The 27,324-nt window shown below is 34.7% G+C and overlaps 3 protein-coding genes across 4 annotated transcripts; all 3 read left to right on the top strand.

The window, feature by feature from the left end:
* Positions 1-473: 473 nt before the first annotated feature.
* On the top strand, positions 474-9,988 carry LOC118766078 (protocadherin beta-15-like). Of its 2 annotated transcripts, XM_036509293.1 has the most exons (6): positions 474-741; positions 5,095-7,525; positions 7,698-7,851; positions 8,169-8,246; positions 9,443-9,445; positions 9,975-9,988. In XM_036509293.1, exons 2-4 carry the CDS (start codon positions 5,138-5,140, stop codon positions 8,243-8,245), a joined length of 2,619 nt encoding a protein of 872 aa, XP_036365186.1. In that variant the 5' UTR covers positions 474-741; positions 5,095-5,137; the 3' UTR covers position 8,246; positions 9,443-9,445; positions 9,975-9,988. The 2 variants fall into 2 exon arrangements, with proteins under 2 accessions (XP_036365186.1, XP_036365185.1); XM_036509292.1 differs by lacking the exons at positions 9,443-9,445; positions 9,975-9,988 and having other exon boundaries at positions 8,169-9,090.
* On the top strand, positions 9,006-19,115 carry LOC118766079 (putative protocadherin beta-18). Its single transcript, XM_036509294.1, has 4 exons — positions 9,006-9,143; positions 14,622-17,047; positions 17,220-17,373; positions 18,490-19,115. Exons 2-4 carry the CDS (start codon positions 14,672-14,674, stop codon positions 18,564-18,566), a joined length of 2,607 nt encoding a protein of 868 aa, XP_036365187.1. The 5' UTR covers positions 9,006-9,143; positions 14,622-14,671; the 3' UTR covers positions 18,567-19,115.
* A 1,078-nt stretch (positions 19,116-20,193) lies between these two features.
* On the top strand, positions 20,194-26,462 carry LOC118766081 (protocadherin beta-2-like). The gene is made up of 4 exons (XM_036509297.1): positions 20,194-20,894; positions 23,114-25,537; positions 25,710-25,863; positions 26,248-26,462. Exons 2-4 carry the CDS (start codon positions 23,162-23,164, stop codon positions 26,322-26,324), a joined length of 2,607 nt encoding a protein of 868 aa, XP_036365190.1. The 5' UTR covers positions 20,194-20,894; positions 23,114-23,161; the 3' UTR covers positions 26,325-26,462.
* Positions 26,463-27,324: the final 862 nt, after the last annotated feature.

Raw genomic sequence — 27,324 nt, forward strand, 5'->3', positions numbered from 1 at the left:
TTTATTACACTCAATAGTACACCAAATTTTCTATGTTTTATTGATAATAATAACCAGAGATTATATTCTATATGGTTAGGCATGTTTACTCTGTCCTTTGCAGGGCTTGTGTAATTCTCCTTCTGATGGTGTAAAAGTACATAAGGGAGATTTTTTATTTATCCATGAGATGAAGTTACCTGACATCTTTGGAGTATTATTATTAACTATAAATGCTTTATAACTTAAGCTGGCAGCCACTGTGGGAAAGCATGATCATCACAACCTCTAAATATATGACCATGTTCATCAGGGAAAGAAATCAATATGAAGGGAGCAGCTTCATTGGTCTCCTGTTTCGATCACTCGACCAATCAGATTCGGGATAAAACACACAACAATTCACTAACAAAGCCAAGCCTTCACATCACTAATGTTATTATCCCAAACAGTTATGTTCTGTTTCAGTATAAACAAAATTCTAGCTATTTAAATATATATCCATGTAAATAGTAAACATCTTCTTTGAGGACAAATACATGCACAGAATACTATTAGGTGGACGTACTCCCACAAAACATACAACTTCAGTGACACATGCAACCCTCTCCTAGCAGCAGACTCTCTGCCTGACGTGCTACACTACTCCATCACCATAACAGCCATTGTCACACCATTACAGCAGCACTTACAATGGATCTTTCTACAACAATACATCTTTCTCTTTCTCACTGAATAACCAATGATATAATTATCAAAAAGGTAAGTTTCTATTTAATCTTTTATAATCTCGTCTGATATATTAAATCTTACTGAATCTGTAAAATATTGTTCTAGCATATTTAATACTATCAAGAGGACAAAGAGAATGTGTTTAATTTTTAAACATTATCTCTTACAGAAACAATATTGTGTCTGTCTACATAATGTAGTTTTATAGTGTTTGTTTTTATTATAAGATGTTATGTTGTGTCTCCACAGTAGGTCGTATGTGAAAGATATGTTAAGATGTTTGACATAAACTGTCATGAACTTGCTACAGTGTCATTAAATCCATTAGTAATTATGAAGTAATGGTGTGTTAATGATTTTAATCTGAGTAAATGGTGAACAGACTAGGAGTCACGTCTATCAAATAAATAAATGGAAACCTAAATAAAGTGCTGAAGGAAAATGCAGTTTAATGTTATTTTTTCAGTTGGAAACATAGATTTAAATATTTAGATTTTATTTCACTGTTGCCATTGTTTATGCTTATTTCCTGAAAATTCTTTTTCATTCTTCAGTCCTTAAATTTTGGTTCTTAGATAATGGATATTCTATTGCGTTTTCTCATCGTTACATAAACGAGCAAAGAACACAATCATTAGTTAGATGATTCTGTTTATTCAAGGTCTAGTTATTTTCTCTGAGTTTCAGATTCTTCTCTATCTTATGGTAATATGTATACCTTGGTTGTAGGTTAATAAAAGTTGGGAACACATGGCAAAGAAATTTCTGCAAGAATTAGTTGAGGTAAACAATTAGTTATAATGTTTAGAATAGTGTCTAAGAATTGAAATAGAGTGGTAATAAAAAGGGGAGATAGAGAAAGACAAGTAGTAGCAGTAGTAGTAGTAGCACCACCACCAGCAGCAGTAGCAGTAGTAGTAGTAGTAGTAGTAGTTGCAGCAGTAGCAGAAGGAGCATAAGTAGTTGGGTGAGGATATTATTTGATGATGGTCAGTATTTGTGTTGATGAACATGTGTAATTAATAGGCCTTAGTGTCTTAAAAAAAAAAAGAAATTTTGCTACTTAATTCATTTAATCATGCTGTTCCCCTTGCATTATTTTTGGGACAGTTCTTGTACATAATGGCCTTAGTGCCTTAAAAAAATTTGCTGCTTAATTAATTGGCAGCTTTCAATATGATTTAGTATGTAATTCTGTAGAGTAACATTGATATTCAGATAGAGAGAATATTTGCTGTACGGAAATGAAAAGCTAGCTTTTCAGGACCAATATATTTTCTGATTTTAAAGAAAATGGTATGATCATGCCTGCATCATTATCTATGCTAGGAGGATGAGTTGAAAAGTTTATATAATGTTTATATTATAGGACTTTTTTCTCGTGTTCCTTTCTGTTGAAGAGCATAGGCTTGAAACATAAAAGACTTTCTCATCTTCCCATATGTTAAATGAATACACCTATTTGTTGTTTATACACCTGTCTTCATATTTTTTTTTGTAAATTGCAACTCTCTCTATATATATACATATATATATATACCAATTATATACGTTTTATTTATTATTTTGCACATTACTTAATCATCATTATATTTTCTATCTTATATTTAATCTTTCTGTTATATGTAATTTTCTAGATGGTGTAATTTAATTTTTCATTTTGAATTGATAAAAGATGTTTTCTTTTCTAATTTATATATATATATTATATTTTGTGAAATTTGATTCAGTATTTCTAAATTGAGTTTTTCCCTGTAAGTTTGGAATAATATTCCCTCATATCATATATATATATATATATATATATATATATATATATATATATATATGTATATGTATGTAAAACCAAGGAAACAACACAAATGCGTCCTGAGTTAATGTAGGGAAAATCTTAAAGATGTGTCATTGACTTTTGAAATATACAAAATTTAAATATCTAATCAAATTAATTATGCCAATTTCATACGTTAACTAAGCAGGAAAGTACACATGTATTTACACATTTGCATTCACATATATTTTACATATAACATATATATACCTATTTAGGCAAAATGAAAGACACGTTACTGGTATCTAACAGCACTTATTGTTCTTTGCTAAAACATGTGAAGTTCTGACTGCTCTCAGAAGGTTGCTGTGAGAGTGAAGCATCAGGTCACCAGTTGTTATAAAATGAGGAATAAGAATAATGGTTTCAAATTTTGGCACAGGGCTAGCAGTTTTTGAAGGGAGGAGGGAGTCAATTCCATCAACCCCGGTACCTGACTGCTACTCATTTTACCAACCCTGAAAGGATGAAAGGCAAAGTCAGCCTTGTTGGATTTGAACTTGGGACGTAAACATGAATGAACTGCCTCTAAGCATTTTGTCTGGTATTCTAATAATTCTGCCAGCTTACCATTTTAATGAAGAATAAGAATAATAAGGAGAGAGAGAATTGTTACTAGTTGTAAAATATGAACGTTAAGGCAAAACTAAAATGTTTTCTTGATCAAGCTATGTTGCTTCTCATTCCTGAGCCACTTCACAAAGTGTTCTGGTGCATTTTTCACGGTAGAAGCACTAGAGAAGTTGTTATATGCATGATAAGACAAGACTGAAGCAGCTTCTCCAACCGGTAACGTTCCCACTCATCAGCCAACAGGTTTACTGTGTGCAGATTGTATTTTATCATGGCAGGCACCAGCAAAAGTGAGATTGCCTTGTACCCTGCAAAAAAAGAAGGGATCTTCACTACACTATGTTGTCTCTGTTTGTTGAGGGCAATGTGACCGAGTGGGATGATGAGAGGGTGATTGCAAATGAATCAGAGTGAGAGAAAGAAAGAAAAGAGAGTTTGATTGGAGGAAAATAGTGATTGGGGTGATGTTGTGGGGGAATAGGTAGAGATGGAAGTGACAGCACGAGAGGAGTAACGAGGAAAGATAGTAAAGGTAGGGTTTAACGACAGAGGTATATGTTTGCCAGCAAAAGGAAAGCACAGGTGATGGAGAGTCAAAGAAGTGGCCAGTGGCAAGGGAGTGTGATGGATAGCAAGTAGATGAAAGGAGTGGTAGTGCAAGGGAGAGAGAGAGAGAGAGCATGAGTGATGAATAGTTGAGAAAGTGATGGAAAGAGAGTGATGAACATTAATAAAAGATTAACGAGAGGTAGAGGGAGAGACGGTAGATAAGCACAAGAAGGTAATTGGAGAGATACATAACCCCAATAGGCCCAGTGTAGGTCCTCACTACTTATGCATCATGATGGGAGTGAAACACTGAACCACGAGGGGCACTGTATGTTTACTGATAAGAAAGTATGGGTGTAGTTGTAGAAATGGTAATTGGTAAGTGTGATGGGTGGCATAATGAAAAGAATAAGAGAGAGAGTAACAGAGATGAGAGAATTCAAATGATATCAGATGGGGGCTTAGCAGAAACAAAACGGGCAAAGGATCTAAATATATTACATATCTCAACTTCCATTGCTCCAAATCCATCTTAATATAGATTTTGCCAAACTTGTACAAGTGGTTGGATTTTCTCCAGCATTGCACGTTGCCAGGCAACACAGTCCTTTGTCATCTCTGTGAAATGCAACATCATGATCTTCCAAATCTGCAGGCCCAGCTCACTTTGAGCTCTCAGTACTTGCTCATACATCTGTCCTCCATATTCGTTGCTGGCCCATACAAGTGCAGTTGTTTCACGTGCAAATTACATCTGATCTCTCTTCTACTCAGCTTTTCTCTCAGCTCGTTTGTACTTTGGTGTCCATACATATTAACATAATATATCCAAAAGAGCATGTTTGTTTTATTTCTTTTCTGGTTTTTGAAAATCCTCTATATTTATGTCTTTATTGCCCACATGGGACAAAACATAGAGAGGACAAACGAGGACAGACAAATGGATTAAGTTGATTACATTGACACCAGTGCATAACTGGTACTTATTTAATCGACTCCGAAAGGATGAAAGGTAAAGTCAACCTCGACGGAATTTGAACTCAGAACGTAACAGCAGACAAAATACTGCAAAGCATTTCGGCTGTCGAGCTACGTTTCTGCCAGCTCGCTGCCTCTCTATGCAAAGTTTATAGCTCACTGCCATGCAGCATTGCACTTGGCACACAAGCACCATGCACTCTGCCTATCACTCTGAAGAGAAGCTCTTTGGTGCCAGCAGAGATAATAGTATCATGATCATTATTTAACATAGATACTCTAATTTTAGAGCACCCCCCACCACAGCAAAGTAAGTCACCTAGTTAATAGAAACTATCGACTACTTCTAGGAAAGAATTTGAGTGTGTATATATTTCAATGTACCTGCCTGATAAATTATGAAAAAAAAATATTCATTATTAATAAAAATTGATTATATATTTTTATTTTAGGTTCATATATAGGCATATCTGGACATCCTTTGGTGAACTGTCAATGAACAACAATATGTTCCTGTCGTTGTCCATTCTATTGTCAATGGTCCACTGTGTCCTGACCATAGACCTTACCTACCATGTGGAAGAAGAGAGAAGTCCAGGAACATATGTAGCAGACATTGCTGCCGATTCTAAACTTTTAGACAATGTTAAACCATCTGACCAACATTTGATAACATTCAGTCAATTCAAACGAAAGGTGGCACAGTTATTTAATATCACCAAAACAGGTAAACTTTACACTGCTCAGACACTGGATGCAGAAGATCTCTGCACGTTCAACAAAGAATGTTCCAGAACTATGAAGGTTGTTGTCAATAAAGGAACCAGTGTTTCAAAAATATTAAAAATCAAAATAGTAATAGAGGACATCAATGACCATCACCCTGAATTTCCAAAAGCTCAAATTTCTTTGAAGTTCTCTGAGACAGATGGAAAAGGCACAAAACAATCTCTGCCAAATGCTATGGACAAAGATGTAGGATTCGAAAATTCATTAATACAATATAAATTAAAATCAAAGAATGGAGAACCATTCTCTCTGTCAGTGTCTAAAAGAGCGGATGGTATTTCTTCTCTTAATATGGTTTTAAAAGAATCATTAGATAGAGAAATCAAAGATACATATTTATTACAGGTCATAGCTAAAGATGGAGGTTCACCAGCAAAACAAGGGACTTTGAATATAAATATCTCTGTAACAGATGAAAATGACAACCTACCAGAGTTTTCTAAACCTTTATATAATATATCCATACAAAGCACACATCACAAGTCTAAACCCATCATTGTTTTATCTGTAACGGATGCTGATTCTGGTGAAAATGGTAAAATTACTTTCCATTTCAGTCCAAAGACATCAGATCTAGCAAAAAGCTATTTTCAGTTAAATGAAACTAGTGGAAGCATTTTATTAAGCAAATATACTAGTCTAAGTAAAAAAAAAACTTATGAATTGTTTATAGAAGCGAGGGATGGGGGCACTCCACCCTTTAGTTCTATAGCAACAGTTCTGGTAAATATTATCAATCAACACAACAATCCTCCATCTATTGATATTGATTATGTTTCTGCAATCAATGACAACACAGCTACCATCTCTGAAAACATCAAAGTCGGTAGTTTCATTGCTTATGTGATGGTCACTGACAATGATGTGGGACAAAATGGAGAGGTCAGCTGTGATATCAAACATGATACGTTCAAACTACAGTCAATGGGATCTAAAGAATATAAAATCATTCTAAACAAACCAGTGGACAGAGAAACACAAGGACACTATAACATTCCTGTCTCCTGTCAAGATAAAGGATTACCTCCTCTTAAAAGTGTTAAAAGCCTCTCTATCCAAGTGACTGACATCAACGATGTACAACCACAGTTCACCAAAGATACATTCCAATTCCTCACCTACGAAAACAAAGATAAAGACTTCCCTATTGGTTTTGTCAATGCCACTGACCCTGATCTTGGATCTGCTGGACAACTCACGTATTCTCTGCTGCGTAAAGAAAAATCCAATCTCCCATTTCTCATCACCAGTTATGGCTTCATTTCAGCGACCATGTCATTGGACAGAGAGAAACAAGATGTGTATAAGTTTGAGGTTTTTGTCAAAGACAATGGAAGCCCATCTCTGAATGACACAGCGAATGTTGTTGTTGAGATTCTAGATCAAAATGACAATGCTCCGTATTTTACATATCCTAGTAGTGACCCTTACACGCTAAATGTGCAGTACCATCCGCAGAGTAAGAGTGACATCACAGTTTTGAGAGCCTCTGATGGGGACAGTGGAAACAATGCTTTCCTCAGATATGCAATCATACAAGGAAATGATAAACAGTTGTTTAGTATGAACTCACACAGTGGTGCTTTATCCTTCTCCAGACAAGTTTATCTAAATGATGCTGGAAGTTATGAGCTGGTGTTTGTTGTGAAGGACAGTGGTAGTCCAGTTCAGTCGTCAACAACTAGTGTCACTTTGGTATTGGCTGTTAGTAATGAGACATCACCAATGTCGAAGAGTGGACCTTTACAATCTTCAGGTCGGGTCCATATGACATGGGTTATTATCATTGTATCATCAGCAGTAATAATATCAGTGGCTATTGTTGTTTCTATAACGCTGTGTATTATGAAATGTATTAAACACAGAGATAACACAGCTGCTGCCACAAAGAATACAGCCTACCAAGGTAGAGCAGAGATGAAACAATTGTTGTACCAGACTAACACTTCTGTTGCTATGTCGAGGAATGCAGAAGAGATGGTGAAGCGGAATATCTATTCTGAGAGATCCAAGAGTGAATGTTATGCAGAAGGTCAGCTACAGAACAAATATGAATCTTCAGTTCAGTCGAGAACTTTACCAAAACCTACCCCAGTAAGTGGAAACATTAATATTTTCTCTCTGTAAAAGTGAACAATGAAATCTCTTTGAATATGTTTTAACTTCAATAATACATTCCAATATTAAATTGTTCTCTATCCATGTTGATTGTAACTTCCATTGTTTGGTGTCTTCTCACATTTCTTTATCGTTTGTTTGTCAACAGAAATACTGTCAACCTGTTGTGGTGACATCAAGTGATGATGCTGTGGAAGATAATGCTACTATGGTTTGTAACTATACATCAGATACAATGTCATCCAAGAGAAGTGGTAGACATGGAGACTTGAAACATTATGAAGAAATACCAGGAGTATCAGGTTAATAACTATTATGTTGTTTTTTTTTTTATCTTGATATCACCTCAAATATATAATTATCTTTAGAACTATTTCCAAACTATACAGAGTTGTGTGTGAGTACAAATTACTAATTACATTTCCGTTTCTGATCCTCATTCATGTAAGAATTCAATTTTGAAACTTTGCTTTCTCATCCCTTCCAATAATTTATTTTGCATAGTTACATATTCAAAAACATTCTTATTTTATGATTTTCGATTTAAATTTTGGGAACCAATTTAATTCAAACATGATTATATGAATAACTTTAAAAATATTTTCTATCTTAATTTCAGATCAAAGTATTTATAAAAACAATGATACATCAACATCAAAAGATTCTAGTGAAGAAACACCAGTGAAACATGTCTAATGTTTTTATTGTTACACCCATTTTTTTGTTTTTTTCTTTACTGTCTATAAAACTGCAGATTCCAAATAACAGTTTGCTAAAAAGCATCAACATTTCTCCAGTTAAATATGATATTCTGTAATTCTACAGACTTAGAGTTTCATATTCAACTGAAATAATTAATGTAATTCATAAGGATTATTATTATAATATTTTTAAGTTAGTAAATGAAAAATCAGAATAATCAGATTTTTATTGTAATTCTGAAATGTACGCTCCAAATAGTATAATTCTATAAATTGATACAAGGTTAGAAGCAGAACAAATATTGTTCTGTGATTTAAAAGTTTGGTAATTTTGATTAAAACCTAAGCACTGATGTTTTCTACAACTTTACCAAATATAAAGTAAAAACAATATCTAGTTATCTGCATTAACCTGGAGGAGGGCATGATTAACACCAGATTCTTTTTTTACTGCCTCTTCAAAACAAATCTATGTAAAAAAAGAACCTCTTCATTGGTCTTCTGTCACGATCATTCAACCAATCAAATCCACAATAAAACATAGAAAAAATTCACTAACAAAGCTAAGCACTCACATTGCTGATGTTTTTAAGCCAAACAATTATGTTCTGTTTCACTCTGTAATATTGTAACTGCTCAAATATATACCTAAATAACAAACATCATCTTTAAGGATAAATACACACAGGATATTATTAGGTGGATGTACTCCTGCAAACATACAACACATGCAACCCTCTCCTAGCAGCAGACTCTCTGCCTGACGTGCTACACTACTCCATCACCATAACAGCCATTGTCACACCATTACAGCAGCACTTACAATGGATCTTTCTACAACAATACATCTTTCTCTTTCTCACTGAATAACCAATGATATAATTACTAAAAAGGTAAGTTTCTATTTAATTTTTTTATAATCTCATTTTTGTAATAAATCTCACTGATTTAATACATATAGTATTTACTTAATACATATGGTATTAACAAGAGAACAAAGACATTGAACAATAATCCACACGTATTTTTCAGAAATGTTTCCTTTATTGTTTTCTACCACGATTAATTGAATGATGTTGATTCAAATGTTTATTACATATCTTTTATTCAACTGGAACAGTATTCTTTGTTTCTGTATGATATTTGTTACATAGATTGATCAATAGCAATAGAAAGCAGTCTGTAAATGTAGAATGTCTAATCATTTTACTTTAAGATTTTTTGCTTTATAAATATATAGTTGATCTACTTCTATGGTTGATGGCATATGAAATTTTGGGTATAAAATATTAAGAAACATGATACAATATGTTTAAACATCGTTACAGTGCATAGATTGTTAGCAGTGACATGTTGGATGTGTGTAGACATTTCTAGTTGGGAATAATGGAGGACAGGTTGAGAGTCGGAGTTGCTGAGCTATTAATGCAAATGGCAGAATGTTGTAACGAATCTTTAATTAATCTAATGCAGATGAAGATTTCAGTTTTAATGTTAGTAACATACTTAAGTTGAATTGTAGAAATATATATCATTTTAAAATATACAAATAGTCACATTTCAATTCTTATCAGGACATAAAGACAATATTGTTTTTACATAGAAATTTTTTTCTAATCTTTTTGTGATTTCTTTCAACACAATTTTTACTCAGTCTTGCTTTAGATTTTCTTTTATGAATGTTAGATTATTTTTAATGTACTCATATCTAAATTATGGTCTAGATTTTTGAAGTAATTATCTATAGGTGCATGGCTCAATGACTAGAGCGATGGGCTCAAAATCATAAGGTAGAGAGTTCAATTCCCAGACCAGGCTGTGTGTTGTGTTTTTGGGCATGGCACTTTATTTCACGCTGCTCCAGTTCACTCGGTTGTAGAAATGAATTGTGACATCAATGGTGCCAAGCTGTATCATGGTCCCTTGGCCTTTCCCTTGGATAACATTAGCAGTGTGGGAAGGGGAGGCTGGTATGCATGGGCGACTGCTGGTCTTCCATAAACAACCTTGCCTGGACTTGTGCCATGGAGGGGAAGTTTCTAGGTGCAGTCCTATGGTCATTCATGACTGAAGGGGGTCTTTACCCTTTTGTCCTATGCCTATAAAGAGATATTAGGTATTATGGGAGAATTTCTTTTTTATTTTATGTATTATTACTGGAAAAGATGTAAAGACAATTTTTTAAAACCTGTAACTTTTCATAGAGACATGAAAGATAATCGGAAGGCAGGGAGATATGGCAGTGGAAGTATGCTTCTTTGTGGACCAGTTTCCACAGAAGTCTAATAAATGATATGTACATAAGAACAGGTAACTCATATTAACAAAGATGCCAACTAGGGAGACTTTTGGGGGGACTGGTTGCAGGTCCCTACTTTTATGTGTGATTCAGAAACTCAAGCATTTGAAAAGATTATAATGGGAGTCAGATTGGAGCCTGAGGCAGCTCCTCACTTCACCAGTTTTCAGTCAAACCATCCAACTCATGGAAAATGGATGCTAAATGATGATGCTGATGATGAATGTTGCCAATGCATCTGTAAAAGTAATACGTTAGGGGTGGGGGGTAAACAAAAAGCAAGAGTAGGAAACAATAGAGAACCTTCAACTTTGGAAATAGCTTTGTGATGTCAAAAACACTGGTGTAACAGACAGTGTAAGAAGTTTGTGATGAGGATGAAAGATGGGAATCAAGAGAACAATAGGTTTGGATTCTATAAGAGGGAACATAAAAAGCACCATTCGAATGTGGTCATTGCCAGTGCCACCTGACTGGCTTCTGTGCCGGTGGCACGTAAAAAGCATCATTCAAGCATGGTCGATGCCAGTAGTGCTTGACTGGCCCTTGTACCTGTGTCACGTAAAAAGCACCCACTACACTGGCAGAATGGTTGGCATTAGGAAGGGCATCCGGCTGTAGAAACCTTGCCAGATCAGATTGGAGCCTGGTACAGCCTCTGAGCTTGCCAGTCCTCAATCAAACCGTCCAACCCATGCCAGCATGGAAAATGGACATTAAATGATGATGATGATGCTATTTCTGAAATAGATAGAAATATCACTACATGTCGGCATTGAACAGGAAACCTAATGTGACAAGAACCAATGGAGAGAGATGAGGTGACAGAAGATATGATAATAGGATACGTGTTAGATATTCAAGACTGGTTACTGAGTTACTGAAAGTATAAAACTGGAACAGTGTCACCGAATTAATCAGACTGTATAAAGAACCACTCTTTTTTGATGATTGCTGTGACTTCATCATCACCAAAATCAAATTGCAAATCTTTTCTCAGGGATAAATAACAAAAGTCTCATGTTGATTTACTAAATCTCATTGAATTTCTGAGACATTATTCTAACATAATTAATGTTAACAAGAAAATAATAATCCCTGTGTAATTATAGTAATGTTGTCCTTGTTGTTTTATATATTTAATTGGATGATGTAGATTGAAATGTTTTATTCTTTGACTATATTCAATTAAAGCAATATTATCTGTGTTTGTGTAATATTTGTTAAATGAATTGATCAATAACTATTGTCTAAAAATGTATTGTTATAATGTTAATTTCATTTCGTTGTAAGTAAGACTGAATGTTGCATCTGTATAGTAAATGGTATGCAAAATAGGTCAAGATGTTTGGTATAGGATATGAAGAAGTAGGCTACAGTATGTTTAAATGTTGTTAGGGAGGAATTTCATATGGTGTGCCAAATGCAAGCTATGGACAAAGAAAAGATGCAGTAGAATACAAGAAGGTTAACAAAGAAAGTAGTGTTCCGATGCGGAAAGTGTACAGGGGTAATAAACACTGAGGGACACACGGGAAATATATTTTCTCAGCTGCCCTAGAGACTACCTCAAGGTAGTAGATAGAGTTTGTTACCTTGGTAACCTAAGTAGCAGTAGAAGAGGATATTCTGAAAATATAGTTACTAGAATAAGAGTAGGATGGAGGAACTTGAGAGAGCTCCTGCCTTTGTTGCCAATGAAAGCTCATTCTTTCAGAGTGAAAGGCAGATTGTATTATGATTGTGTACGAATAGAAATGCTACATGGGAGTGAGATGTGGACCCTGAATGCAAAAGATATATTATAAAGATTATAGAGGAGGGAAGCTAGTGAGCTCTGTTGTATTTTTGATGTCAGTGTGCATGTGTGACAATATGTTTAGGTATTGAGAGACAAATGGACATAAAAGCAATCCAATGTAGAGCGTAAGAAAGAAGATGGCACTGGCTTTTGGTCATGTGAAACATATAGATGTGGACAGCTGCATAAAGGAATGCTGATTACTCCAAAGTGGTTGGAACTTGTGGAAGAGAGAGGCTTGGAAAGACATGAGAAGAAATATTGAAGGCTGATCTCAAGATGCTAAGACTCAGGAGTAGATGACAAAGGGACCAAGATGATTGATGATTCATTGTGCTCGAAAAGACCTGTCAATTACGAGAAGATGATGTCCTTAAAGCATTCTGTTCATGCTTGTAACCCATGATGCCCTATCAAGCAGCCCTCACATCATATTCCCCTCACACCCAGCCATCATATCACTCCTCTATTTATGGCACTCTTCTGTGACTGTAATCACTTGAGAACAGAAGTGATACATATCACTCAGCCCCATTTTTATGCACCACCAGTTATCTCTCTCCCACTTGAACCACCTCCATTCTTTATTCTCATTATCATTCCTTCTCACAGTATTTTCACTCATCACCTTTTTTGTACCATCAGTCATCTCCTCTGACATACTCCATCTTGACACCTCACATATCTGCTATCATTCTCAATGCTCTCTCATATCCACCATCATACCCCACTCACTATAGTCCTCCACCATTATGTCCTTCTCTACCTCCCTCCTCAATGCTCATACAACTTGCACAGCATTTCCTTACCTCCTCTTCTATCATCTGTCCTGAACAGCTTCTCTTCCACACCTCACCCACTTTACATACAGGTATTTCCCTTCAACCACACCTAAATCTTGTACCTTGAGTTCATTCTGACACACAGTCACTATCATCTTTATCTTCTTCCCAACTTCTCCCGCCCACCCTTATATAATGCAGGGTACCTATGTATCTCCTCATTAGCAAGACATCTGTGCTTGTCCCTCATTCATCCTTTAGCTTAACAACTAGCATAAAGCCACCCATCGTCTCAAAAACTCCCCGTCCCACAATTAGACACAGAAACTTTTTCCCCTTTTCCTTATCTGCCGTTCAAATTACTTGTGACTTCACTGGTGAGAGGGGCTCGAAAATAGCACCCAGTACAGGCTGCAAAGTGGTTGGCATCATGAAGAGCATCCATCGGTAGAAGCCATATCAAGAGCTAACATTGGAGCTTGATGCAAATTTGTGGTTCAGGAAGTCCTGTCAAAAAATAAATGTTAAATGATGATGATGATGATGTGTGTAGATTGTTAGTAACAATGAATCAATTCTTTAAGAATTCAGGAAGAGGGTATGAGATGTTTTGAGCCGCCTGCCTCTTTGGCATCATTAATTTGATGCTCACTTATATGGCATCAGACACTTTGTCTCCAGACCCTTCTGACACTGAAAATTTTGTTTTCTATTCTTGTCGACAACTAATTCATAATCATAATTACCAACCTTTATTAAACTTTCTGCTTCATTTTGTGTATATGATAGCAATTGAAATATTGACGAAACATGGAAAGGAAAGAATTTTCTCTCAGTGGATTTTCTATGTCTTTGACTAAGTAGAATTAACTCAGAATTTCAATTTTAGCCCTTTTAGCAGAAAAACTGGGGAGAGAGGACAGTGGGGGAGAGAAGAATGAAAATGTATTAAATTACCCCAATTACACAAACACATCTCTTTCCCTCCCCCTCATCTCTCTCTCTCTCTATTTATGTGTGTGAGTATATTTCTCTTTAGGTGTGTACGGGGAGAGGGAAAGTGTTTATATCAGTCTGTTTCAAGTAATAAGTTATGATCTGTCTCTCTCTGTCTATCTATCTGTCTGTCTGTGTAACATGCACATGTATGTGTGTGTGTGGGCGTGAGAGTGTGTACCTCCAGTGTCAAAAATTACAGTCATGTCTTGGGTTCCATGTCCAGTCATCTATGCCAAATCGTCATCATTCAAAAGCTCAATCCAGTTGACATACTCAATAAAGATAAGGTGCTTTTGGAACCATTTTTATTTCCATACTTTGGTTCTTCTTGCACAATAAAGATGGATTAAAGATATTTGTAATTTGGATGAATGGTCTTAAGGAAAGAAGGTCAACGTGTAGCAAATATTTTGCAATATCAATGTACATTACAGTATTTTAAATGATTTTATGTCTTATAATAATTCATGAAAATATATTTCATTTTCAGGTTCAATCCTCTACATACATGTGCATCATTAACAAACATATAGCTTCAAAATGTTACTACCGTTGTCTACTTTATTGTCACTGGTCCACTGTGTGCTGACCATAGACCTCACCTACCACGTGGAAGAAGAGAGAAGTCCAGGAACCTATGTAGCAGACATTGCTGCCGATTCTAAACTTTTAGACAATGTTAAACCATCTGACCAACATTTGATAACATTCAGTCAATTCAAACGAAAGGTGGCACAGTTATTTAATATCACCAAAACAGGTAAACTGTACACTGCTCAGACACTGGATGCAGAAGATCTCTGCACATTCAACAAAGAATGTTCCAGAACTGTGAAAGTTATTATAAAGAAAATGGAATCATTCACAAAAATATTAAAAGTCAAAATAATAATAGAAGATATTAATGACCATGAACCGGAGTTTCTCATAAAGAATGTTAATATACAGTTTGGTGAAAATGATCGTAAAGGTTCTAAAGTATCAATACCAAATGCCATAGACAAAGATGTTGGATTTCAAAATTCCTTAATACAATATAAATTAAAATCAAAGAATGGAGAACCATTCTCTCTGTCAGTGTCTAAAAGAGCTGATGGTATTTCTTCACTTAACATAGTTTTAAAAGAATCATTGGACAGAGAAATCAAAGATACATATTTATTACAGGTGATAGCTAAAGATGGAGGGTCACCAGCAAAACAAGGTATTTTGAATATAAATATTTCTGTAATAGATGTTAATGACAACCCACCAGAGTTTTCTAAACCTCTGTACAATATGTCTATACAAAGTGCACATCACAAGTCTAAACCCATCATTGTTTTATCTGTAACGGATGCTGATTCAGGTGAAAATGGTAAAATTACTTTCCATTTCAGCCGAAAGACATCAGATTTAGCAAAAAGCTATTTTCAGTTAAATGAAACCAGTGGAAGCATTTTCTTGAGTAAATACTCCAAGTTGGAAAAAAAGAAAACCTATGAATTGTTTATAGAGGCCAGAGATGGGGGTAGTCCTCCAATCAGTTCCATAGCAACTGTTTTGGTAAATGTCATCAACCAACACAATAATCCTCCCTCTATGGATATAGATTATGTTTCTGCAGTCAATTATAACACAGGTACCATCTCTGAAAACATCAAAGTCGGTAGTTTCATTGCTTATGTGATGGTCACTGACAATGATGTGGGACAAAATGGAGAGGTCAGCTGTGATATCAAACATGATACATTCAAACTACAGTCAATGGGATCTAAAGAATATAAAATCATTCTAAACAAACCAGTGGACAGAGAAACACAAGGACACTATAACATTCCTGTCTCCTGTCAAGATAAAGGATTACCTCCTCTCAAAAGTGTTAAAAGCCTCTCTATCCAAGTGACTGACATCAACGATGTACAACCACAGTTTACCAAAGATACATTCCAATTCCTCACCTACGAAAACAAAGATAAAGACTTCCCTATTGGTTTTGTCAATGCCACTGACCCTGATCTTGGATCTGCTGGACAACTCACATATTCTCTGCTGCGTAAAGAAAAATCCAATCTCCCATTTCTCATCACCAGTTATGGCTTCATTTCAGCGACCATGTCATTGGACAGAGAGAAACAAGATGTGTATAAGTTTGAGGTTTTTGTCAAAGATAATGGAAGCCCATCTCTGAATGACACAGCGAATGTTGTTGTTGAGATTCTAGATCAAAATGACAATGCTCCGTATTTTACGTATCCTAGTAGTGACCCTTACACGCTAAATGTGCAGTACCATCCGCAGAGTAAGAGTGACATCACAGTTTTGAGAGCGTCTGATGGGGACAGTGGAAACAATGCTTTCCTCAGATATGCAATCAAACAAGGAAATGATAAACAGTTGTTTAGTATGAACTCACACAGTGGTGCTTTATCCTTCTCCAGACAAGTTTATCTAAATGATGCTGGAAGTTATGGGCTGGTGTTTGTTGTGAAGGACAGTGGTAGTCCAGTTCAGTCGTCAACAACTAGTGTGACTTTGGTATTGGCTGTTAGTAACGAGACATCACCAATGTCGAAGAGTGGACCTTTACAATCTTCAGGTCGGGTCCATATGACATGGGTTATTATCATTGTATCATCAGCAGTAATAATATCAGTGGCTATTGTTGTTTCTATAACACTGTGTATTATGAAATGTATTAAACACAGAGATAACACAGCTGCTGCCACAAAGAATACAGCCTACCAAGGTAGAGCAGAGATGAAACAATTGTTGTACCAGACTAACACTTCTGTTGCTATGTCGAGGAATGCAGAAGAGATGGTGAAGCGGAATATCTATTCTGAGAGATCCAAGAGTGAATGTTATGCAGAAGGTCAGCTACAGAACAAATATGAATCTTCAGTTCAGTCGAGAACTTTACCAAAACCTACCCCAGTAAGTGGAAACATTAATATTTTCTCTCTGTAAAAGTGAACAATGAAATCTCTTTGAATATGTTTTAACTTCAATAATACATTCCAATATTAAATTGTTCTCTATCCATGTTGATTGTAACTTCCATTGTTTGGTGTCTTCTCACATTTCTTTATCGTTTGTTTGTCAACAGAAATACTGTCAACCTGTTGTGGTGACATCAAGTGATGATGCTGTGGAAGATAATGCTACTATGGTTTGTAACTATACATCAGATACAATGTCATCCAAGAGAAGTGGTAGACAAGGAGACTTGAAACATTATGAAGAAATACCAGGAGTATCAGGTTAGTAACTACGTTGACAATATTTCTCTTTGACATCATTTCATAAGCAGATATTTATTCAACATTTGCTTACGGTAAATATCATTGTCATTGGTAATCCCTTACATTGTCCATTAGTTGTAACTTCTATTGACCATCCTTTATATATGTAGGGCAATGCAGAATCCAGCCCCCAGTCATAAAACAGGTGTTTATTGCTGAGAGGAAAATGAGGCATTGTGCTCCTCACTTTGTACTGCTTTGTATCCTCACATTTATCGCTGAGCTGTTCAGTTTGTGATTGCCTTAATATTGGGGCTCCATCATAGATGATCCATCCACACTTCTGTTGAGTATTTGCTCACATTTCCTACTAGAACCTAGTGATGGCACATTTTTATTGAGATTTACTTTATGTACATCTTTGGACAACTTTCTCCTCCTTACGTAACTTCACTGAACAATCGTTTCTGTAGGTGGGCTTAAATGCACACATGATTCCAAAACTTGTGCATTTTCAGCTGAAGAACTAAAGATATGTCCCATGCTCATAAGAAGATAGGCTAAATTTCAACCTAAGTGAAACCAAAGTTTTTACATCAACAAGCGTAAACATGGCCCAGTTATTCAGATCTATGGATAAATGGTGGAAGATGCAAAACACTTTCGGTAGTTAGGTAGTCACCTACCACAAAACAAGTATTGATAATAAATTGAGTCAGTGCAGCTTTTGGTTGTCTCAGAAGATGGGTACATGAAAACCATGAGCTGGGACAAATAACTGAACTTATGACACAGTTACTGTGCTGACTCTTGTATGGCTTTAGAATCTGGACAAGTTATTGTCCATATCTTCATAAAGTGAAAGTATATCACCAGTCTTAGGAACATCTGGCTTGGCAGAACAGATGAGGAATATCAGAAAGTTCAAGTAAGCTAATATTGTGTTCTCTGATACCAGGATTAATAAATATAATAATGTTACCAATACTTAATAATCAGTTTACATTTATATTCAGTTTGTTAAAAATATAAGTACTCAGAATTCAGTTTTTATTATATTCTTTTTTCCATGTGCTTCTTACAGACCAAACATTTAAAGTATTTTGTAAAATTGACTTTGTATTGAAATTTCAGATCAAAGTATATATAAAAACAATGATACATCTAAATCAAAAGATTCCAGTGAAGAGACACCAGTGAAACATGTCTAAATTAATCAGCTGTTGAAGCAACGACGACCTTTTGCTATGTGAATAGATGAACAGTCATATTAGTACACACACACACACACAGACTTAACACACTCATTACTTATTAATCTGTGCTATATAGTAAAGACAGGCTGTTGATAAATTAGCAATAATTCGGATAAATAAACACAAAGTTCTGCAAACCATTAGCTTCCCTTCGAATCAATGTAAGCTTCTGTATTGTAATTATATTTATTTTACATGAATTACTAGAAATATATATCTACACTTCTTGAAACCATGCCTTATTTTAAACACAAATATATTGTTTATAACAATAGTTTATCATCATCATCATCATCACTATCAGTTCTCAATGAAATAGTACCAGTCATGTTCTGGGTTTCATTCAGTCAGCTGTTTCATCAAATTTATGCTTTTGTCAATATGCTAGACATTGTTATTATTATTAATATTTTTGTTATTAAGGCAATGTGCTGACAGAATCCTTAGAGAACTGGAAAAAAACTGCCTCTGCAATATTTGTTCTTACTCTTAATCCCGCTGGGATTAACTTTGCCTTTCATTCTTTTGTGTTGATAGAATAAAGTAGCAGTCCAGTCCTGGAGTTGATGATACTGACTAACTCCTTCCCTTCTGCCTAAATTAGAAACCAGTATTTTTATTACTATTATTTGAGAGTTTGCTCTGAAACAGCGTACCATCAGCTTTCCTTCTCAACCACTCTTACCCCTTCCAGTATATTGTTGGGCAGCCACTTATCCCTTCTGTACCAAGACACCTATGTTTGTCCCTTTAGTTTTGGCATAAAGCCACCACCCCCACCTTTGGCATAAAGCCACCACTTTTGAATACTCTTCCTCACTTGGTAGCAAGAGCTTTTCCTTTTTCTTTTTCTGTTCTTTTTTATCTACTTTGTGAGTCATTTAGCAACCTGACTCATGCCAGTGGCACAAAAAAAGGCACCCTGTACACATGGTAAATTGGTTGATCTTAGGAAGGGGCATCTAGTCACAGAAACCCTGCCAAAGCTGATGCTGAAGCTCAGCATAGCCCTACAGCTTGCTGGATCATGTCAAACTATCCACTCATGCCAGCACGGAAAACAGACATATAATGAGGATGATGATAATGAGGATGATGATGAAAGGATTGGCAAAATGCTTCTGAGTAGTGTTTATATGTATTTAGTTACATCCCCTTACAATCTGAGTTCAAATCCTGACTACATCAACTTTAGATTCCTTCCTTCTGATGTTTATGTACCATTCTAATATTGGGATTGATGTAATTGACTATACTCTATACCAAAATTCTGAAGTTTTGTGCTGAATTTAGAAATCCTTATTAAGGTAGAGGATTTGCAGAATCTACTGGTTGCTAGGACATAAAACCCTGCAGTTTTTAGATGCAACCCTTTACATTCTGAAATCAGTCTAATCAAAACCGTTTTTGCTTTCATTCTCAATGTAAGTACCAGTTAGGGACCTGGCTTCAAAATAATCTTTCTCATTTTTACTACCTCAGAATCTGTGATTTAATATACAAATCATTAGTATGTGGCTGTTTCTTGAAATGAAATTATAATGTTTAATCGATAATAATTCTTTATTTCATAAAAACCTAACAATGAACAATATTTCTACTAAATTACAAATCTCAATCTTATATATTCTCGTGACAAAGTAGAAGTTTTCATATTGAAACATTCATGTAAACACAAATTTAGAATTACTAACACTGAATTTCTAGGAGTAATATATTTCAGCATAAAAACTGTTTATTAATGCCAGTAATCCACATGGAAATGGATCAACATCACACTATCTCACTTTCTTCAATGATTAAATAATTTCTAATCTGTTTTAGTTAACCAAATCAATATCAAAGAGAAGATTGCCATTGGTCTTCTGCTTAAGTCATTCAGCCAATCAGATTCCCACTGAAATATAGAATAAAATCACTAACAAAGAGAAACATTCACACTACTGGTGCCATTAAACCAAGCAGTTATGTTTAACTATAGAATATTGAAGCTATTTGAATATAGATGTGTGTGTGTGTGTGAATAACAGTAAACAAACATCATCTTTGAGGATAAATACATGCACAGAATATTATTAGATGGACATACACTCAGAAAACATACAACTTCAGTGACACATGCAACCCTCTCCTAGCAGCAGACTCTCTGCCTGACGTGCTACACTACTCCATCACCATAACAGCCATTGTCACACCATTACAGCAGCACTTACAATGGATCTTTCTACAACAATACATCTTTCTCTTTCTCACTGAATAACCAATGATATAATTATCAAAAAGGTAAGTTTCTCTTTAATCTCTTTTATAAATCTCATTTGATGCAATAAATCTCACTGAACTTGAAACAATATTGTTCTAACATATTTGATGTTGACAAGAGAATAAAAGAATTAATATAATACACTCATATTTTATGGTAGTGTTGTTCATATTTTTTTATGCCATAATTAATTGGATGACGTTGATAAAAGTATTTCATATTTCAACTTTATTCTGTTGAAACACTAACATCCATGGCTGTAGAATATTTGATGCATGAACAGATTAATAACAGTAGGCAGCTGTCTGTATAACGTAGTGTAGCAGTGTTTTTGTTCAGAAGATGAAATTTTGTGTCTGTATTTATGGAAAGTTACAAAAAGTTGTTTGATATAGAATATGAAGAAATATACTATAGTCTTTTTAAATCTGTTTTATAATTTGTGGATTCATAGCATTGATGCAGTAACATTGTGTTACAGATTTTTAATGTGGAATAATGGTCAATAGCAAAGGAAATTAGTGAATAGAAATGGTGGCTTGTTGTAGAAAAGACAAGGACTAGTTTAGTGTAGAAAAGGCAGAATGCTGGCAATATCTTTGTATGTTTCCTTTAAATATATTTATGTCTAAATCATAGTAATTTTTAATGTTTTTAAACTTAATTTTTTTGTATGTGTGTGATTTAATTATTTGTGTAATTTCTGTCTAAAATTTCAGTTATATATATTTTTTGTCAAATATTTCCAATGATGAAATTCTGTTACAGTATGTGAACATTTAAAACCCAATATTTTACAGAAGTTAACGATCAAGTGTATTTTCAATACAAATTTAATAGATCATATTGAAAGCAATCTGTCTTTAGGAGGATTTTCATCACTGTAAGGCATGTCTGATGAGTTGGAAATTTCTAATTTTGCTTAGTTATTACGGAAGGACTTGGTGCTTTTTTATTATTATTGTATTCTATGACCCATTGTAACGTTTCTATTTAAATTATAATGTTCTATGTATAAATATGTTTTTATATAATTTGCATAAACTGCCACTTTTTATAATCTGTAGTCATCAAAATTTACTTAATCTATAACACATTAGCTATTTTTTCTCATACGATCTTTAATCTTCAATATTAGTCAATACATGTCATTTTCTAATCTTTATTAGTTGGCTATTTCTGAGAAACAAGGATAAACACTTATGTTTAAGAAAACTATTGCAAGCAGACTTTTAATTACATGAAACTATATTAAATTTTATAGTTTATTTCTGAATTCATTTCTTTAGATATGGGCTTTTATTGTGATTTTATTTTCATGATTATTACTTCTATTTAGACCTGGTTTTAATTATACATTAATTACTTCTTTATCTTTTAAATATAATCACCGATAACACGTTTAGTTTCAGAACAAAACTTCACACTCGTAATTATAGGAGTTATTTTAATGTACCAGAACATTGAGAGATGTGGTGACTCAGTTATACATACAGCAGTTCTTTTTATATATATGCATAGGAGAAAACATAAGATTCTTTCTTTCTTACAAAGAGAAAACCTTACCCTGAGGTTCACATCCTCCAATGCAAGTTGTCATAAATGAGTGCAGCCCTTGCATGGGCTCTTTTTCCAATGAGTTCCCATGTCTAAGTCTCTTGCCTCTGTCAAGAGCCACAACTTTGCTAACACAGAAATTTTCAAAGAAGATGACCCCTGATGTGTGATGGAAAGCAGAATGATTCCAGTAGACGTGTCCCTAGAGAATACACATATCAGATTAATGAATATAGAAAGAAATATAAATTTGTCAAGTTCATTGTATATTTCATTTTAGGGGTGAACTGTGGGAAAACTTTTGACTGAGTCAGAGAGATTTCATTAGCTATATTTTTTCTTGACCAAACCTGAGGGATTTCTTTAACTATTGTTTGGTGTTTCAGTATATAAATTTAGGGAGTGTACAAGAAAAGTAATTGTGTTTCACATATCAAATTTCAATATTAGCTAGACATTTTATTGAACAACATTCTTGTAGTTTTATGAATAAGAGATTTTTTATATTATGGGAAGGTCATGAGTATTACTAATTCTTCAATAAAGTTACCTAATACCAACTTAGTAATTCAGATATTATTATATTTTAGAGTGCTGGCCTGGTGCAGTTTTCCTTTCCAAATCTGTAAATATATTTACTTGTCTGATAATAAGAATTTAAGAAAGTATATTTCTGTTTTAGGTTTATTCTTCAACTCTCCTGAACACCTTTATCTGGTTCCAACACAACATGTTACTGTCGTTGTCTATTGCATTGTCGCTGGTCCACTGTGTCCTGACCATAGACCTTACCTACCACGTGGAAGAAGAGAGAAGTCCAGGAACCTATGTAGCAGACATTGCTGCCGATTCTAAACTCTTAGACAATGTTAAACCATCTGACCAACATTTGATAACATTCAGTCAATTCAAACGAAAGGTGGCACAGTTATTTAACATCACCAAAACAGGTAAACTGTACACTGCTCAGACACTGGATGCAGAAGATCTCTGCACATTCAACAAAGAATGTTCCAGAACTATGAAGGTTGTTGTCAATAAAGGAACCAGTGTTTCAAAAATATTAAAAATCAAAATTGTTATAGAAGACATCAATGACCATGAACCAAAATTTCCTAAGATTAAAATCAATATGCAGCTTGCAGAGGATATTTCAAAAGGTTCAAAAAGATCGTTACCAAATGCCATAGACAAGGATGTAGGATTTCAAAACTCATTAATACAATATAAATTAAAATCAAAGAATGGAGAACTATTCTCTCTGTCAGTGTCTAAAAGAGCAGATGGTATTTCTTCTCTTAAAATAGTTTTAAAAGAATCATTAGACAGAGAAATCAAAGATACATATTTATTACAGGTCATAGCTAAAGATGGAGGGTCACCAGCAAAACAAGGAATTTTAAACATAAATATTTCCATAACAGATGTTAATGACAACCCACCTGTATTTTCTAAACCTCTATACAATATGTCTATACAAAGTACACATCACAAATCTAAACCCATCATTGTTTTATCTGTGAGTGATGCTGATTCTGGTGAAAATGGTAAAGTTACTTTCCATTTCAGTCCAAAGACATCAGATGTAACAAAAAGCTATTTTCAGTTAAATGAAACCAGTGGAAGCATTTTATTAAGGGAATATTCAAAATTAGGGAAAAAGAAAACTTATGAATTGTTTATAGAGGCCAGAGATGGAGGTATTCCTCCTCTCAGTTCCATAGCAACTGTTCTTGTGAATGTCATCAACCAACACAACAATCCTCCTTCTATTGACATAGATTATGTTTCTACACAGAATCACAACACAGCTACCATCTCTGAAAACATCAAAGTCGGTAGTTTCATTGCTTATGTGATGGTCACTGACAATGATGTGGGACAAAATGGAGAGGTCAGCTGTGATATCAAACATGATACATTCAAACTACAGTCAATGGGATCCAAGGAATATAAAATCATTCTAAACAAACCAGTGGACAGAGAAACACAAGGACACTATAACATTCCTGTCTCCTGTCAAGATAAAGGATTACCTCCTCTTAAAAGTGTTAAAAGCCTCTCTATCCAAGTGACTGACATCAACGATGTACAACCACAGTTTACCAAAGATACATTCCAATTCCTCACCTACGAAAACAAAGATAAAGACTTCCCTATTGGTTTTGTCAATGCCACTGACCCTGATCTTGGATCTGCTGGACAACTCACATATTCTCTGCTGCGTAAAGAAAAATCCAATCTCCCATTTCTCATCACCAGTTATGGCTTCATTTCAGCGACCATGTCATTGGACAGAGAGAAACAAGATGTGTATAAGTTTGAGGTTTTTGTCAAAGACAATGGAAGCCCATCTCTGAATGACACAGCGAATGTTGTTGTTGAGATTCTAGATCAAAATGACAATGCTCCGTATTTTACATATCCTAGTAGTGACCCTTACACGCTAAATGTGCAGTACCATCCGCAGAGTAAGAGTGACATCACAGTTTTGAGAGCCTCTGATGGGGACAGTGGAAACAATGCTTTCCTCAGATATGCAATCATACAAGGAAATGCTAAACAGTTGTTTAGTATGAACTCACACAGTGGTGCTTTATCCTTCTCCAGACAAGTTTATCTAAATGATGCTGGAAGTTATGAGCTGGTGTTTGTTGTGAAGGACAGTGGTAGTCCAGTTCAGTCGTCAACAACTAGTGTCACTTTGGTTTTGGCTGTTAGTAACGAGACATCACCAATGTCAAAGAGTGGACCTTTACAATCTTCAGGCCGGGTCCATATGACATGGGTTATTATCATTGTATCATCAGCAGTAATAATATCAGTGGCTATTGTTGTTTCTATAACGCTGTGTATTATGAAATGTATTAAACACAGAGATAACACAGCTGCTGCCACAAAGAATACAGCCTACCAAGGTAGAGCAGAGATGAAACAATTGTTGTACCAGACTAACACTTCTGTTGCTATGTCGAGGAATGCAGAAGAGATGGTGAAGCGGAATATCTATTCTGAGAGATCCAAGAGTGAATGTTATGCAGAAGGTCAGCTACAGAACAAATATGAATCTTCAGTTCAGTCGAGAACTTTACCAAAACCTACCCCAGTAAGTGGAAACATTAATATTTTCTCTCTGTAAAAGTGAACAATGAAATCTCTTTGAATATGTTTTAACTTCAATAATACATTCCAATATTAAATTGTTCTCTTTCCATGTTGATTGTAACTTCCATTGTTTGGTGTCTTCTCACATTTCTTTATCGTTTGTTTGTCAACAGAAATACTGTCAACCTGTTGTGGTGACATCAAGTGATGATGCTGTGGAAGATAATGCTACTATGGTTTGTAACTATACATCAGATACAATGTCATCCAAGAGAAGTGGTAGACAAGGAGACTTGAAACATTACGAAGAAATACCAGGAGTGTCAGGTTAGTAAATGTATTTGCTATATTTTGCTCCGAAATTGTCTGAAATGTAAATATTTATTGACAACTAAATTTAAAAGTCTATAATACTGTCCAATATTTGGTTATTAGTTTATGTATATACATAAATGTATCCCCTTGTTATTTCAAGAACACTTTGTAGTTATTTGTTCGAGCAATATGTTTGTATCTTCCCTTTTATAATGTTTGAAAGAATTTGACAAAATGTTATCTCTCTGATTTCATATATCTGACAAAATGCCTCTTTCCAGAGATGGACCTTTTGATATATACTGTTCTGATGGCAAGGGTGGGGTTAATATCGTAGAAATTGATGTTCACTTCCATGATTTTGTAAATTTTATTTATTTATTTTCTGTTTCTCAGATCAAAATATTTATAAAAACAATGATAATTCTACATCAAAAGATTCCAGTGAAGAAACACCAGTGAAACATGTATAATAATAATATTAGCAAAACAGCAACTATTTTCCCCTTTGTGACTGGAAAACATAGTGCTTAGTACACAACCACCATCTCAACTTTATTTTTGCTACACCGTATTGTGTATACATAGGAAGACTGAGTGTTACAAGATTAGCTACAAAAATATTATTCCCTTATTGGAAAATGAATTTATATTGAAAAATGCGCACACACACACCACACACACACACACATTAGAGAAAATATTTCTGCTACCATATTCTGATTTTTGAGAGATAGGTCCAAATATATATCTAATTCTAAATGTTACTAATGCTTTCTGGAACTCTACAAATGCCACACATTATTTTTTTTTTCACTTTTACTATAATATGAAGCATTCAGGCTACTAATAAAGATATCAATTTTAAAAGTAGTCAACCAACAAAATGAAATGTTCTTCTGTATTTAGTTACATTTCTCTACATTTTGCATTGAGTTCTGTCAGTGTCAACTTTGCCATTCAGTCTTTACAGAGTTAAAAAAAATAAAATACCAGTAAAATACAGGGTTTGCTATAATCAACTGTGCCCCTCCTCACCACAAAATCTGAGGCTTGTGCATTCTTAAGAAATCAATATTATACAGAACATCTTCATTGGTCTTCTGTTTAGCTCATGCAGCTAATCAGATTCTCATTAGCACAGAAAGAAATTACTAAAAAAGAGAAGCAGTCCCGTTATTAATGTTATTAAACCAAATAATTATGTTGAGCAATTGACTATTGCAGTTATATAAAAATGTATCTATATCTGTACGTGTATGAAAATAGTCATTGACAATAGCAAACAGACACCATCTTTAAGGATAAATACATGCAGACTATTATTAGATGGACATACTCCCACAAAACATACAACTTCAGTGACACATGCAACCCTCTCCTAGCAGCAGACTCTCTGCCTGACGTGCTACACTACTCCATCACCATAACAGCCATTGTCACACCATTACAGCAGCACTTACAATGGATCTT

Source organism: Octopus sinensis, linkage group LG14 (genome assembly GCF_006345805.1).
Source record: "Octopus sinensis linkage group LG14, ASM634580v1, whole genome shotgun sequence".
In the NCBI taxonomy this organism is placed as follows: Eukaryota; Metazoa; Mollusca; class Cephalopoda; order Octopoda; family Octopodidae; genus Octopus; species Octopus sinensis.